This window comes from Pteropus vampyrus, unplaced genomic scaffold (assembly GCF_000151845.1).
Source record: "Pteropus vampyrus isolate Shadow unplaced genomic scaffold, Pvam_2.0 Scaffold189, whole genome shotgun sequence".
Classification (NCBI taxonomy): domain Eukaryota; kingdom Metazoa; phylum Chordata; class Mammalia; order Chiroptera; family Pteropodidae; genus Pteropus; species Pteropus vampyrus.
Genome location: NW_011888970.1, coordinates 312,740 through 325,791, shown reverse-complemented (window position 1 = coordinate 325,791; position 13,052 = coordinate 312,740). Strand labels below are relative to the sequence as shown.

Sequence of the window (13,052 nt, the reverse complement as noted above, 5' to 3'; positions counted from 1 at the left end):
ATCACTGTGCCAAGATACTTCCTGACCCTGACGACTAGTGCAGGGGAGCCCCAGTGACCGTCTCAGCCCCAAGTCTCCTAAAACATGGGCCGAGGGTCAAATGGTGTCTCGTGTGCCTCCCAGAGCCCAAACATAGCTACTCTGCCCCAGAGAGGAGGGCACAGAACAAAAAGCCAGATGTTCTCAGGGACACGGGCCCCGGGCACCTGAAGGTGCTGGAGCAGAGCGCCGTCTCGTCATAGCTGGCCGGGGCGCTGGCAGCCTGGTTGCCGGTGATCATGTCCTCCAGGGAGGCCTGCTGGATCACGTCGAAGCTGACGCCCATGCTGTCAGCCCCTTCCATGTCATTGACATGGTGAGACTGCAGGATGGTGTTGACGGCCAAGTTCTGAATGTCCAGCTCCACGCACACTGCACACACAGACGCCAGTTCTTATGCACTGACCAACCCCTGGTTTAGAGCCTGCCCCAGCCAGCACCACCTCAGAAAAACTACCACTGCTAGGGTGGCCGACAAGCCCCAGATGGGCTGACTGCAGAGCCCGGCCCGCACTCACCCTGCCCTCAAGAGGCCCCTACAGCCTTGGCCAAGTGCCTAGGGTCCGCTGCTGGGCGTGCTCACCACCAGAGAATGGTGAGAAATGGCAGAAACCAGCAGCTGAGGCCCCTGTAGGCCTTGCCCACCCACCTGTAGAGTAACAGCCGGAACTGTTAATCTCCACGGTGGCTTGGTCTTCAAATTCCATGACGAGGCGGTTGTCGTCGGCTTCCTTCCCACCCAGGTCAGGGCGTGACGTAGGGGAGAGCCACAACAGGTGGTTGTGGCGCTGGAGATGGCGGGCAAAGAAGAGATCGGAGCCAAAGGTGGAGATGTCCTCAGGCAGGTTCCCGATGGGGATGTGGAAGTACCTGCGGGGGTCCGGGTCACAGGGCAAGTCCCAGGTTGAGGGTGGAAAGCAGTAAGGACGAGCTGCTGCCAGAAACCGATGAGGCTGGCAACAACCAAGGTGGACAGAGCTGCAGAAATGCCCAGAGACATCTGCGCGCCCCACTCACCTGCTCATCTCGAAGGCCTGTGACAGGCAGGTGTCTAGGTTGAGGTAGTGGCGGATCATGTGCCGGGCCCCGTGGCGCTGCCAGTCCAGAACTCCATAGCTGATCTTGTTGGCCACGCGGATGGGCACAAGTGGGAACTCCTCTAGGACAGGAACCTCGCCGGCCAGCCTCTTCAGCTCCCAGCTGGACTGCACGGCGATAAGTGTGGGCCCACGGCGCTCCTCCTGGGCACAAGGTACAAGGCAGCTAGGAAGACCTGGCCTAGGGGAGGGGTTCACAGGACGGGACCCCCCCCACAACTCACCTTGTAGGCCAGCAGAAAGCGCTGAATGGCCCTGCAAATAGTCTTCAAGTCGGTTTCTGCCCGAACTTCAAACGTGTGTTTGGGGGGTGGCAGCAGCTCGGGGCCCACTCTCTCCAGCAGGAGGCTGTGCTCGGCTGAGTACAGGGCGCTGAGGCTGGGCATCTGGTTGCTTCGCACCTAAACGAGAGCGCGTCGGCCCTTTGCCCTGCGGAGAGGGCAGCGCCCAGAGCGCCCCTCTGTGCGGACCCGCCTCTGCATCCCGCTTCTCGTCTGATCGCCACGGGCACTCGTGTTTGGAAACAAGGCCAGAGGACTGGGCGTCTTCCTGCCCAGTGACCCGCTGCCCCCCAGACCCCACCCCAGGAAGGCACCCCTGCAGCCCTGGCCAGGAACTCACGGTGTCCAGCACAAACACAGTCGCCCTGCGCTGCGAGGGCACGAAGATGCCGAAGAGTGCCTTGTGGCCTTGTGTGTGATGATACAGGTAGATGTGGCGGATGCTCCCTGCAGGAGGACACACACGTCACCCAAGAGGTGCGGGAGGCGGGGCAGGACAAGGGCGAGGGCGGCCAGCACACGCCATACCTGGCTCCAGGTAGCTGAACTGGGCCAGAGAGCGCATCTCCAGGTGCTCGAGAGCAAAGGTCTCTGTTTCCCAGCCTGACAGGTGCCTCGCCAGTTGCTTATTGACCACACACACACAACCCAGCTGCACCAGGGCCCGGAACAGCAACGGGACCTGGACAGGGCCGACAGGTGGGACGAGGGCTGACAGGGGCCGCTGTGGTTGGGGTGTGGCCCACTATTTTCAGGCCGTCTTTGGCAGATATGCTGTGGGTTTCTCGTCCTTGGTTCTGTCCGGTGGGATCCCCGCCCCGTCCGGCTGGGAAGGCAGTTACCTGAGTCTCGTACACGCCCTCAATGTCTGGGGCCGACAGCTCAGTATTGATCTCGTTGATGTGTTCTTGGTACATGTCCTCAGGCACTGAGTACTCGTAGAGATTATAGACCATGTTAGACCGAGGAAGGACTCGATTTACCTGGGGACAGCACAGACAAGGTAAGTGGTAATGTCTGTAACACATGGCCCCCACCCAGGCGTACACACATGCACATACTCTCACATGTGTACATGCATCATTTAAACATTCCTAGGACTTCTGGTGCCCACGACTGTGGGGTATACTCCATTTTACTCAATAAGTAAAACTCAAAGCCCTGGGCATCACTTTGAGAAGCAACCTGAGACCTCTGAGAGGCAGAGCTGCTCTGAGTGGGAGGGGCGGGAGCTCCCAGTCTTCTGGGTTTCGCCTGAGGGTTTCCCTACTCAGAGGACAGGGAAGAGCCCCCGGGGGAGCAGAGTGGGGCAGTCCTAGTGAGGAGGGAGCAGGAGAGAGGCACCCAAAGGGATAAATGCCCCAAAAGGAAGGACGTTCTCCCAGTTACACCGAGAAACCTCCGGGAGCCCCAGGCTGTCCGTTCTCTGCGGCCCTGCGCCCTGCCCTGCACCCTGTGCCCTGCATCCACGTGCTGCTGAGTCTCTGGGCTGGCATTTCTCACTCCAGTTCCCAGCTAGAAACACATAAGTCTCGTCTCAACAAGATGTCGGCTCACTCTGCGACTGTGAGCACCTGAACAAGACACATGCATGGACGACCTCAGTGCCCGCGCTCTGGGTAGAGCTGGCTGGGCATGTGGACGGAGACCCCAGGTGAAAGCCGATGAGGACACGCCCCGGGGGAAGGAGGCGGAGGACCACCCACCGTCGGATTCCATTTATAGACATCCGCAGAGGGCTCGCACCAAGGGCTGGGGAGGAGAGGCTAAGGTTTCTTTCTGGGGTGATGGTTTCACGACTCGGTGACACACTACCAGCCACTGAGCTACACTTTAGATGAGTCACGGTCGGCGTGAGGATCACATCCCAATAAGGCTGTTACTCTCCACGATCCATGGGGACAGGGCCTACGTTCCAACAAGTGTCCACCCAGTCACTTGTGTGTATCAGATACAAGAGGACAGTGCACCCAGGACAAGGCCACCAGCGGCTCCTGTCGCTGAACCGATCGGTTCTGCGTTTCAGCTGATTATTGCTGTGTCCCGAGAAGCCTCTCAGGAGATAGAGGCTACAGGACACCTCGCTCAGGGACACACATTCACAGGACCCCGGTCCTCTGTGCGGCTTCCATCACTGTAGAGATAGCCTCAGAGGCTGAGCAGGCAGCTGGCCACGGTGACCAGCATGACCAACTGTTTTCTATACCTTGCGATATGAAGGCCCCTCCTCCGCTTTGGGCACCCGCTGGTTCACGTAGAACACACGGGGGACGCTCAGCTTGATGCAGTACAAGTCGCTGCCGATGACAGCCCACAGCCTGAACGCGCCGGCTTGACTGGTCTCGCTGATCTGAAAGGGAGCAGGTTGTACAGCAGTGGGGGCCTCACTGTAGCCTCCAGCACCAACCCAAGCAGAGGCAGAAGGACAAGGCCTGCCCTTTCTCTGCCATCCCAGACCACAGGACGGTCCCCAGGACACTGAGCTGGCCAGATGGTGCCATCGGCCATGATGTTGGCCTGGGGGTGTCCCGCCCTCCCAGGGACCCGTCGCACCTGCACGATCTGCCATGGAAGGTCCAGAATGCTGCGGGCAGTTCTTCGCAAGAAGCCCCCAAGCCCTGTGGCAGGCCCCTCTCGGACGGCCCCGGGCTGTGGCGCGCCCTCTGCCGTGTCCAGGCGCTGTCTCTTCCTGCGAGCGAGGCGCTGCCGGGCCTGCAGCTGCCACTTCTTCTTGTGGAACCGGAGCCAGACCAGCCATTCTTCCTGAGACAGACACGGGACAAGACAAGGAGGCAGAGACGACGAAAATGACTGAGGGGCACGAAGTAAAACAGGATGCACTTCACGGCAACGCAGCCACACATCCACGTACTCCGTAATGACTAGGAAGCTCACCAATCTTCTCAGGGGTCAGGACCCACCTCGGGGTCCCTGCAGGGAGATAGGGCACCAGCGCGTGGGCCTGACCGGCAGCCCTGCTCCCTCCTCCCACCAGCCACTGCAGACTCCCTGAGGCTTCTCACCTGGGTGGTCCCGAGGGCCGGAGGCCGCCCCAAGACTTCTTGCCAGGGCACCGTCAGCCCCAGGTCCTGAGACTCCTCCTGGCTCTCCCAGAGGATGCGCTTCCTCTTGGTACTGACGGGGACTGCTGAGTGGAGTGGCTTTGCAAGGCCAAAGTCCTCCATGTCAGGAGTTCCAGGGCTCAGGGTGCCTGCCAGAGCCTGGGCCACACTCACCTGTGACGAACAAGCCGACACTTAGAACACGGTCCTGGCAAACCCATTTCTAGACATCCATCCGAGGGCATCGCCTAATCGGGACCAAGTACTCATACACAGATGCTCATTTACGGACAAGTCCATTTTAACTTCTCATGGTGCTGAGCTCGCACAAAAATGTCACTGGGTGCCACCACTGTGGAGCAACCTTCACATTTCCCCACTGGCGCCAGAACTCTCCTTCCTCTTCATGAGAAATATGACATTGCAGAACAGGTAAAGCCCCCTCCTCTGGCCTCCCTGCACCTCTGCACCTTTCAGGACAGCGTCTTCAGTGTTTTTTAGTTTCTAACAGATTTTTATTTTACAGTTTAGAAAACTGAAGTCCTTAGGTGCAGGATTCACTCCAGGTCACCAAGTCTACTGGCACAGTGCTCTCTGTAAGACAGGTCTGCGCCCCACCTGGAGGAGTCAGCTCCTACCATGAAAGAACGGGGGAATTAAAGAGCAGAGTGTCAAGGTGTACATTTTTAGATAGAAAAAAAATTCTAGACATGCAAAAGGAAGCTTCTAATGTTACAGATTGCGGCAAGGGGGACTCTGGTGCCATGTGCCCCCAGGACCGGCCCAGCCATGACTGTCTCGGCCTCTGCTGCCCCGGGCAAGGCCCATTACCTGTCTCCTGCCCTCAAGGACAAAGAGCTCACTGATCTTCTTCTGCTTGTAGATGTCATTCTTTTCCAGCAGCTTTTTGTGCAGCCAGTCGGGGTGTCTGACGCGTGGCACTGGGTTCTTTACCTACGTGAAGGTGAGACCTAATCACCTGTGACCTAGCTAGCTCAAGCCAGGCCCAATCTCTGTGGCTTCTAAGCCACCTTGGGCCAGCCCCCTGGCCCTGACCTCACCTGCTGCAGAGCCGCAGGAATGGTGATGATTTTCTGGATGGCACTCCCCAGCCGCTCAATGTAGTAGTCCCAGTCCAGGATCTGAGCATGGGACAGATGGCAGGGGTGTGAGAAAAGCAGTGGCGGCAGCGGCGGCAGCGGCACTGTGCCGAACGCCTCCTTGTGTCTGATTCTGATTCATCCTCTGAAATTCTGCAATGAAGGTGCCCCTTTCACGGAGGACGGAACTGAGGCGGAGAGCTTAAACGACGCTGCCAGGACCACGGCTCACAGCACTGTGCTTCGGAACCAAGCCTGTTTCTGTCTGAGACAGCAAGGAAGGCCCCTCTCGTGTTTCTACGTCTGCCCGGAAGGGTCACGACTCCCCCCCATCACACGTCCACCATGAAGATGCCAGGAAGAACGCTAGCCTGAGTCAGGTACTCTGCTGTCTGGTTTCTCCTTAAACTTCCAAGTAGGACAAAGTCAGCACTCACTGTCCGAATATCAAAGTCTTGAAGGGAAGAACTCTTCAGCCATTTCCGGAGAAAGTGCCTCCTCACCGTGGGCTCTGCTTGGAAGATGGCGAGTGGGATGGCCCTGGGTGACAACAGGGACAGAGCTCAGCCAGGATGTCTCCCCAGAGCCGGCCACAGCACTCACCAAGCGTATGTGTGTTTTACTGTAAAAAAGGACTCATAACATAGTTTGTAACCTGTTTTCATTTAATGTTATTTTGTATAAACTATACATGACATCTATTGTTTATCGTATTAAATAACCACAGAGCACTTCGTCGTATTAAAATATGATGGCTAAACACTAATGCTCTGCCAGTGGCCACTTGGTCTGTGCTGTGTTTGGCCACTGCGAAGAGCTGTTTCCCATGCCTTCGCGTAAATGACACATTCGTGTGCGTGTATATAATTAAACATTTCTAAAATGCTCTTCGCTGGGTAACACCTGGGAAGAGTCCATCTGCTCTCCTGAAAGAACAGGCCAGTTTGCACGTCACTAGCAAAGTGACAGGGCACCTGTCAACACTGCTCTTTCTTTCACTTGTTACTGTGAAACGGTAAACATAAAGAAACTTAGGAAGACAACAAGCCTTGCGCCCCCACCCGGTCCTGTCAAACTTCAAGCCCCGCCCTTTTTCTTCACACAGGAAAACACGAAGAGGACGAAGCTGCCTGCCTAAGCAGCTCTGCTGACTTTCTTCACTCAGAAAGAAATGCAAGCCCTGTTTGGTGTTTATCAATCCTCTGCACGTTCTTATGCTACTCCTGTTTGTATGTATCCATAAAAAATAAGAGTATTTTCCACGTTTGTAAACTTTACACAGGAGGTATACAGTACTGATCTTCCTGCAACTTGTTTTTTCTGTTCAACATTGTTTTGAACTGGATCAGTGTTGTAACACGTAGCTGTGACCGTCACTCCAATTCACTGCATAAAAACTACATTTACCCATTTTCTGGTTGAAGGACACTTACGGTGTTCCCAAATTTTGCTCTTTAACACAACGTAAACACGGTGGCTATACAGGACACATGCCCAGAAGTGCTCGACTGTGCGGTAAATCAGGCATCTTCTACTTCACCACGTGCTGCTGGTTTCTCTCCAAAGTGACTGTCACCCACAGTCCCATGCACATGGTGTGAGCGCCGGTCTACACGGTCACCTACAACTGGCACCATCATTCCTTATCTCCAACCAATGGGTGCTTTTAACATCACATTTCCTGATTTCAGGAACCCTCGCCTTGCGCTGGGAGCCCTCACCTCTCCGTGACCGGAGACCCCTCGGGCTTCCGGGAGATGATGTAGCGGCAGCTCAGCCCCGCATCCTTCACCATCTGATCTCCCAGGAACTCGGCCAGACGCTTGGCCGTGCTGATGGACGTGGACTTCTGCTCCCCGTACTCTTCCAGCTTCCTTGACATGGAGCGGTTCTCAGAGATCAGCTCGAACAGCTCGGCATCAGGCATGTTGGCCGCCTGGAGAAAAGTGGGCAGGGTGTCACGCACAGGTAGAGGGGCGCCCCCGGGCCTCTTCTCGTGTGGGGCCCAGTGTCTCCGGCCGGATGAGCTGAGGTGGCAGTGTAGGTCCGAGGGCAGTCTCACCATGGCATAGCAAGAGTTTGAACCACGTCCCAGCCTGAGCTTCTATCTGCATTCCTGTGCATACGCATCCCTGACCTCATGCCCTCGACTCCCCGCAAGGTCTGCTAGGCCTGCGAGCGCCGCCCGTGAGTCCCCCTGGCTGCTCTCCAGGGGGCCGGTCAGCTCTCCACAGAACAAGACATGCCGAGATCCAGAAGCCCAGAGCAAAGGAAGCCAGACGACATTCCAGAATATTCCGGCATTCCTTTCACCCAGAAAGCCTCTTCCTAGCAAGCCAGGCAGGAGAGGGAAAGACATCTATACCAAGGTGTTTGCTGCAATGCCATCCTCACAGTGGAGACCTAAAGCTGCCTGCCACCAACAGCAGAGGGCCGGCGCTGTAAATTAACCCGGCAAACTCAATGGAATACAAGACTACAGAGCAACGCAGGAATAACAATCAATTCTATAAGATACTTTAAAGATAAGCCAGCAATGTCATTTAAACTGTAGAAATTGTGTGTGCATTTACAGGTCCAACAAAGATTTTAAAAATCAGAGAAATTTTTGTGATTGCTGGCAAACTTTTCTCTTATAATTTGTTTTATTATCATGTTATTTGTTTCCTTTGCAGAACTGTCACTGGATACAGAAACTGAGGGAAATTCTGGGAGTCACTAGAACTAAGCAAGTCTTGGGATTTCATCAGAATTAGCCGAGTTCATCTGTCACCTTCTCTCTGGGAGCCCACGGAACAGCGGGCCCCTCTGCCCACGGGACCTGTCAGAGCCAGGTGAGGTGCAACCTCACCTTGCTGTATAGCACGTCCAGCCAGTAATCGGCCACCTTGGCGACAGAGCCGTACACCTCCTCCAGGGTGTTGCCCTTGAGGAAGGCCTCGAACACGGAGGACTGGAAGATCTTGATCAGCTGCAGCTCCCCGCGGCGTTTGACCTCGAAGCCCTTCAGCTCGGCCAGGGAGCCATCCTCATTGAACACAGCGTATCTAGAAACACGCAAGCACAGCCGAGAAGGGGCCAGGCGCTGGCTGCTTCCCTGCACCCCTGCGCCCGCCTCCTTCTCTTCTTCCCCTCCCCTCCCCGCCCCTCTGGCATCCACCCAGCAGCGAGCACCGTCTGCTCTGAGCTCATTCCTCCAAAGTAACATAACAGGTGGACTACAGAGCTGGTGGCATCGGTGTCGACAACAGCTTTCCAAACTGAATCAGAAAGGACAAGCAGCAGAACCAAGTCTGTCCCTATCCCGGCTGTTGGTCCATTTCCTAGATGGGTTGTTAACTCGCATTCGTCCATTCCCTTTCCCAGCGCAAAGGCTGTGGGGTTCTCACCTCTTCTTCAGTTTCTTGCCTTCTTCCTTGGAGGCTGGCAGGATCATGGCAAGGTAGGGGCCGTCAACCTCAAAGAAGATGCTGTTCTCTGAGCGGGTGACATAGGTCAGAGAGGCAGGCTCAGCCAGCTCCTGGTACTGGTCGTTGGTGAATCCTTCCTGCAGGACAAGGATGGAGGGGGCAGCCTCACCCGTCATTGTCCGGACCAGTGATGACTGCCACACAGAGCCAGTGAAGGTGCCCAGCTAGCACAGTCTCAGAATGTCTCCTCCTTGGTGTCCCCTAGAAACTGCGGTGCTTTGAGGCCAGACGCTAACGGGGAGTGGAAGTCCTCCCCAGTGTGGGCTCTGACTCTCTCCTAGGATGTCACGGTGGCAAAGCTGCACCTAGCGACCTCAAGCGTAGATCCTGACTGACACCACGCACCAACAGTGCTGCACAAGGCGCTTCACCTCTGTGGTGTTCCTCCAAAAACCCAAATAACCTCAGTCTAATGACAAGAAAAAAACAGTAAATCTAAATTGAGGAGCAGTCAACAAAACACCCGAGTGGTACTCATCGACGTGTCCTGGTCATGCCAGACTAGAAGGGGCGAGGAGAAAGATGACCACACGCAGTGTGGGTCCTCGCACGGCCGGACACCGGAATGGAGGCTGTAGTTTAGCTAGTGCTGTGCCAACGCGGACTCCCTAGTTCTGACAGCTGCGCCGTGGGTCGCACAGCGGGCCGAAGGGTGCGCAGGGATTCTGCTGTTTTTGTCATATTTCTGTGCAGCTTACATTATCCCACAACACAAAATAAGCAGCAGAAGCGCGTGCTGTGCTGGAGAGCGCCGGCTCACTGCAGTGACTTCCGAGCACGGCGGCGTCCCCACCGGGCATTGGGCTGGGGGGCGGGCAGCGTGGCTGGAGCCGAGGAAGGGGAGCACGCCAGCGAGAGCCACCGAGTCCCCTTCCCCACGTCCGGACCACAGTGGTGGTGCGGAGACCCAGCCCAGAGGGCAGCCCCGCCAGGAGACCCAGGCTCACCTTGACCATGATGTTTAACATGGCCCCAGGGTAGGAGATGGTCACCTTGGGCTTTTTCACACTAGTTGTCTTGATAACGAAGTTTTCAGGGAAGCTGTTAGGCAGGACGCACCATATTCCATCTGTGTCCAGCTCCAAGGGCCTCCTTCAGGGAAACAGACAAAGGGGTCACATGGAACGGGACTGGGGCCCCCACGTACAAGAAGCCCGTGTTAAGTCTAGATAGTGGACGAGGCCCTTCCTGGCATGAACCCATCAAACGAAACGCTCAGTGGCCTCCGACTCCATCTTCACCAACCCGTTCCTTCTCTGTCCTGGTGCGCTCGGCCCTCCCAGGGAGCCTGCCTCCCCTGGCGCTGACCAAACACAGCACTCACCCTATCTGCTCAATCAGCTCCCGTGCCTGGGTGATGATGCTGGCCCCCGTGAAACAGACAATGCCAGCCATCTCCATGGAGTACCAGCGGGCCCTGGGGGGACAGACACAGCCTGTGGGAGGGGCTCTCTGCAGGGGTCACCAGGGAGGTCAGAAGAGGGCGAGGAGCGTTCCAGGAAGGGAACTCAAAAGCAGGGCAGGAGAACTAAGATGGAATTTAGCTGGGATGAAGACACTTCTCTGTCGGCCTAAGAAAGTTCTGGAAGGAGGCAGCATGCTGCCACTGCAACAGCGCATGACCTCAGTCTCAGGGGACTCTCCACACCAGCCCAGAGGGTCGTGTGTCCCCGTGACCCTCCCCCACTCTCCTGAGCACCAGCCGCGTCACGCCTTCCCCGTCCTCCCGCACGCCGCACGCCGCCTCCAGCTGTGGGAGGACAAGCCTGCAGGTGCTCTCGGCTTCTGCCAGGAAGTCTGCTCAGGTGCTAGCCCTGCTCTCCGCCTCCACCCCCGCCATTCAAAAGCAACAAAACTAAACAAAGCGACCCTCCCTCAAACCCAGTCCCTATGCCACCCACCAGAGCTGCCCTGTTGACCCTCCTCACGCCCTCCACAGTGGCCAGGCCTCGCCTCCCCCCAGGACTCCATGTACCTTGTCATGTCCAGAGGCCACACTCAGGTCCCACCTCGCCTCACCTTCCTGCAGCCCCAACCCCGGAAGTGTCCAGTGTCTTCAAGATACCATCTCCTGCTTTCCCCACCTCTGCTGGCTTTACATCCCTCATGAGCCCACACAGCGCTGCTTGGCAACTGCTTGGACCTCTCTATGTCCCAAGCAATGACATTTATGAAGTCACATACAGAGGGCAGAGACAACTGCCCCACTGTCTCTAGCCCAGGAGGCTCTGATGAGCACGTCCTGTGGTGCCCGTGTCCCCTGATGCCCCGAGGTAGCGTGGTGTCCCCTCGGCCCCGAGCCAACCCTCCTCTCCCGTATCCCATGGACCAAGGCCCGCGGCGCCCCGCCAGCTCCGCGCCCTCAGCTCCCCTGGCCGGGGCGGCAGGAGCGTACCCTTTGCGCATGACGTAGCCGTAGAAGGAGTTGAGGATACACTTGTGCGCCAGCTGCAGGGACTCGTACAGCACCTCCATGTTCTTGCAGCGCCTCACCTCGGCCGCGTCACCCGCCTCCACAGCCGCGCAGAGCTTCCTCTTCCACACCTGAGGCCCACGCACAACCGTCACCTCCTCAATTCCTCCAGCCACGTTCCCCGCAGTCAAGGCCCAAGGTTACGATATTCTGAAAGTTTCAAATCTACAGAAAACTTAACCCAACCGTGTGAAGACCGTGTGTGCCTCCCCGAGAGGCCCTGCTGGCACCTTGCCACACCCCCTCGATCCGTCCTCTCGGTTGGCACCACCAGGTGGAAGCTGTGGAGACCAGCCGCCTCAGCGCACAGCTTCTCGAGACCAGGACATGCTCCCGCATGACCACAGCGCTCTTACCGCCCAAGAAACTGCACGGTGCGGCACCGACTTGTCCCGTACAGAGTCTGCACGAGCAACACCTGGCTCTCCCGCATCCTGATTCACCTTTAACCTAGAACTGCCCCAGGGGAGGCAGACATCCTGGAAGGGCGGCTGAGCATGAAGGAACAGGCCCACGTTACAGTTTTCCTTCCTGTAACCCAAGGACTAGGAGAAAATACACTGTCACAGTGACAGCCCACAGGGACACTTCAGATGTCCTGTAACACAGCCCAGAGCGAGCTGAAGTGACTGGAACCATGTGTGAAGACCAGAAACAGAAGCAGGACCTTTGCTCCATCAGAGGCCCGGGGGCTCCCAGCCCGGGTCCTGGTGCTCAGTTTACCCTCTTACCCAGCGTGCACTTAAGTGTGTCGTCTCACAGGGTCTCTCGACCACAGGACAGGCAGAGACCAAGCGCACATCATTAGCAGCAACACCTCGGTAAGAAGGCGCGTAGTCACCGGGACCCGGGACCCACAGCTGCCTATCGGGCACCATATCAGTGCTGGGAGGCGATGGAAACGTTCTCTCCACTGTGGTGGCGGGGACGCCGCTGTGTGTTTGCCCTCTTGAAAGGGTAAGACCTACTCTGTGTCAATTTTACCTTAATTAAGTGGCCCGACCGCCAGCAGGAGGGGTGACGGACACGGGCACCCGGGGCATGTGAATGCCCTCTCCCACTGTCTTCCTTCCTGTGGGCTAGGCTAGACACTGCCACAGTGGCGCAACACGTGACATGCTCCTCCCACCTCAGAGCACTTTGCCCTCACTCTCCCAGCTGACGCATTTTCAGTACCTAGGAGAGTGTCTGGCACATACCAGCACTTGAGGACCGTCCTGATGAGTGAAAGGTGCTACAGCCTAGGAGCTGACAGATCACGAGTGCAGAGCCTAGGTAAGCACAATAACCTTCAGTGCCAGCAGAGGGGGCACACAGCAACCCCTGGCCCTCACACCCACGGACAGACTGCACCTCCCAGGACGCTGTCCCTCAAAGGAGGGGCTGAGGGCCAGCTCCCCAGCACGCCAGGGAGCCTCTTGCTAGCAGGTGAGCTCCACCTGCTCCACTGGGCTAATAGGTGCCGTAGGGTGGGCTTAAGACACTGCGTCACCAGCTTCCATGAAGCAACCAGCTGTCCTGAGGCTAAGG

The 13,052-nt window shown here is 57.1% G+C and overlaps 1 protein-coding gene across 4 annotated transcripts in view; it reads right to left on the bottom strand.

Annotated features, from left to right (window-relative positions):
- Window positions 1–13,052, bottom strand: part of POLE (DNA polymerase epsilon, catalytic subunit) — a 36,011-nt gene that overhangs the window by 9,765 nt on the left and 13,194 nt on the right. For all 4 annotated transcript variants that reach the window (XM_023537378.1, XM_023537379.1, XM_011371373.2 and 1 more), the window contains 19 exons: window positions 11,445–11,593; window positions 10,374–10,466; window positions 9,997–10,141; window positions 8,969–9,126; window positions 8,431–8,626; window positions 7,301–7,515; window positions 6,017–6,119; window positions 5,541–5,621; window positions 5,311–5,433; window positions 4,441–4,653; window positions 3,971–4,180; window positions 3,624–3,767; window positions 2,260–2,400; window positions 1,946–2,099; window positions 1,758–1,864; window positions 1,361–1,537; window positions 1,057–1,280; window positions 689–909; window positions 207–411 (listed from right to left, as the gene is read on the bottom strand). In XM_023537378.1, coding sequence (XP_023393146.1) covers window positions 207–411; window positions 689–909; window positions 1,057–1,280; window positions 1,361–1,537; window positions 1,758–1,864; window positions 1,946–2,099; window positions 2,260–2,400; window positions 3,624–3,767; window positions 3,971–4,180; window positions 4,441–4,653; window positions 5,311–5,433; window positions 5,541–5,621; window positions 6,017–6,119; window positions 7,301–7,515; window positions 8,431–8,626; window positions 8,969–9,126; window positions 9,997–10,141; window positions 10,374–10,466; window positions 11,445–11,593 — 3,059 coding nt within the window. The remainder of the gene's footprint in view (window positions 1–206; window positions 412–688; window positions 910–1,056; window positions 1,281–1,360; window positions 1,538–1,757; window positions 1,865–1,945; window positions 2,100–2,259; window positions 2,401–3,623; window positions 3,768–3,970; window positions 4,181–4,440; window positions 4,654–5,310; window positions 5,434–5,540; window positions 5,622–6,016; window positions 6,120–7,300; window positions 7,516–8,430; window positions 8,627–8,968; window positions 9,127–9,996; window positions 10,142–10,373; window positions 10,467–11,444; window positions 11,594–13,052) is intronic.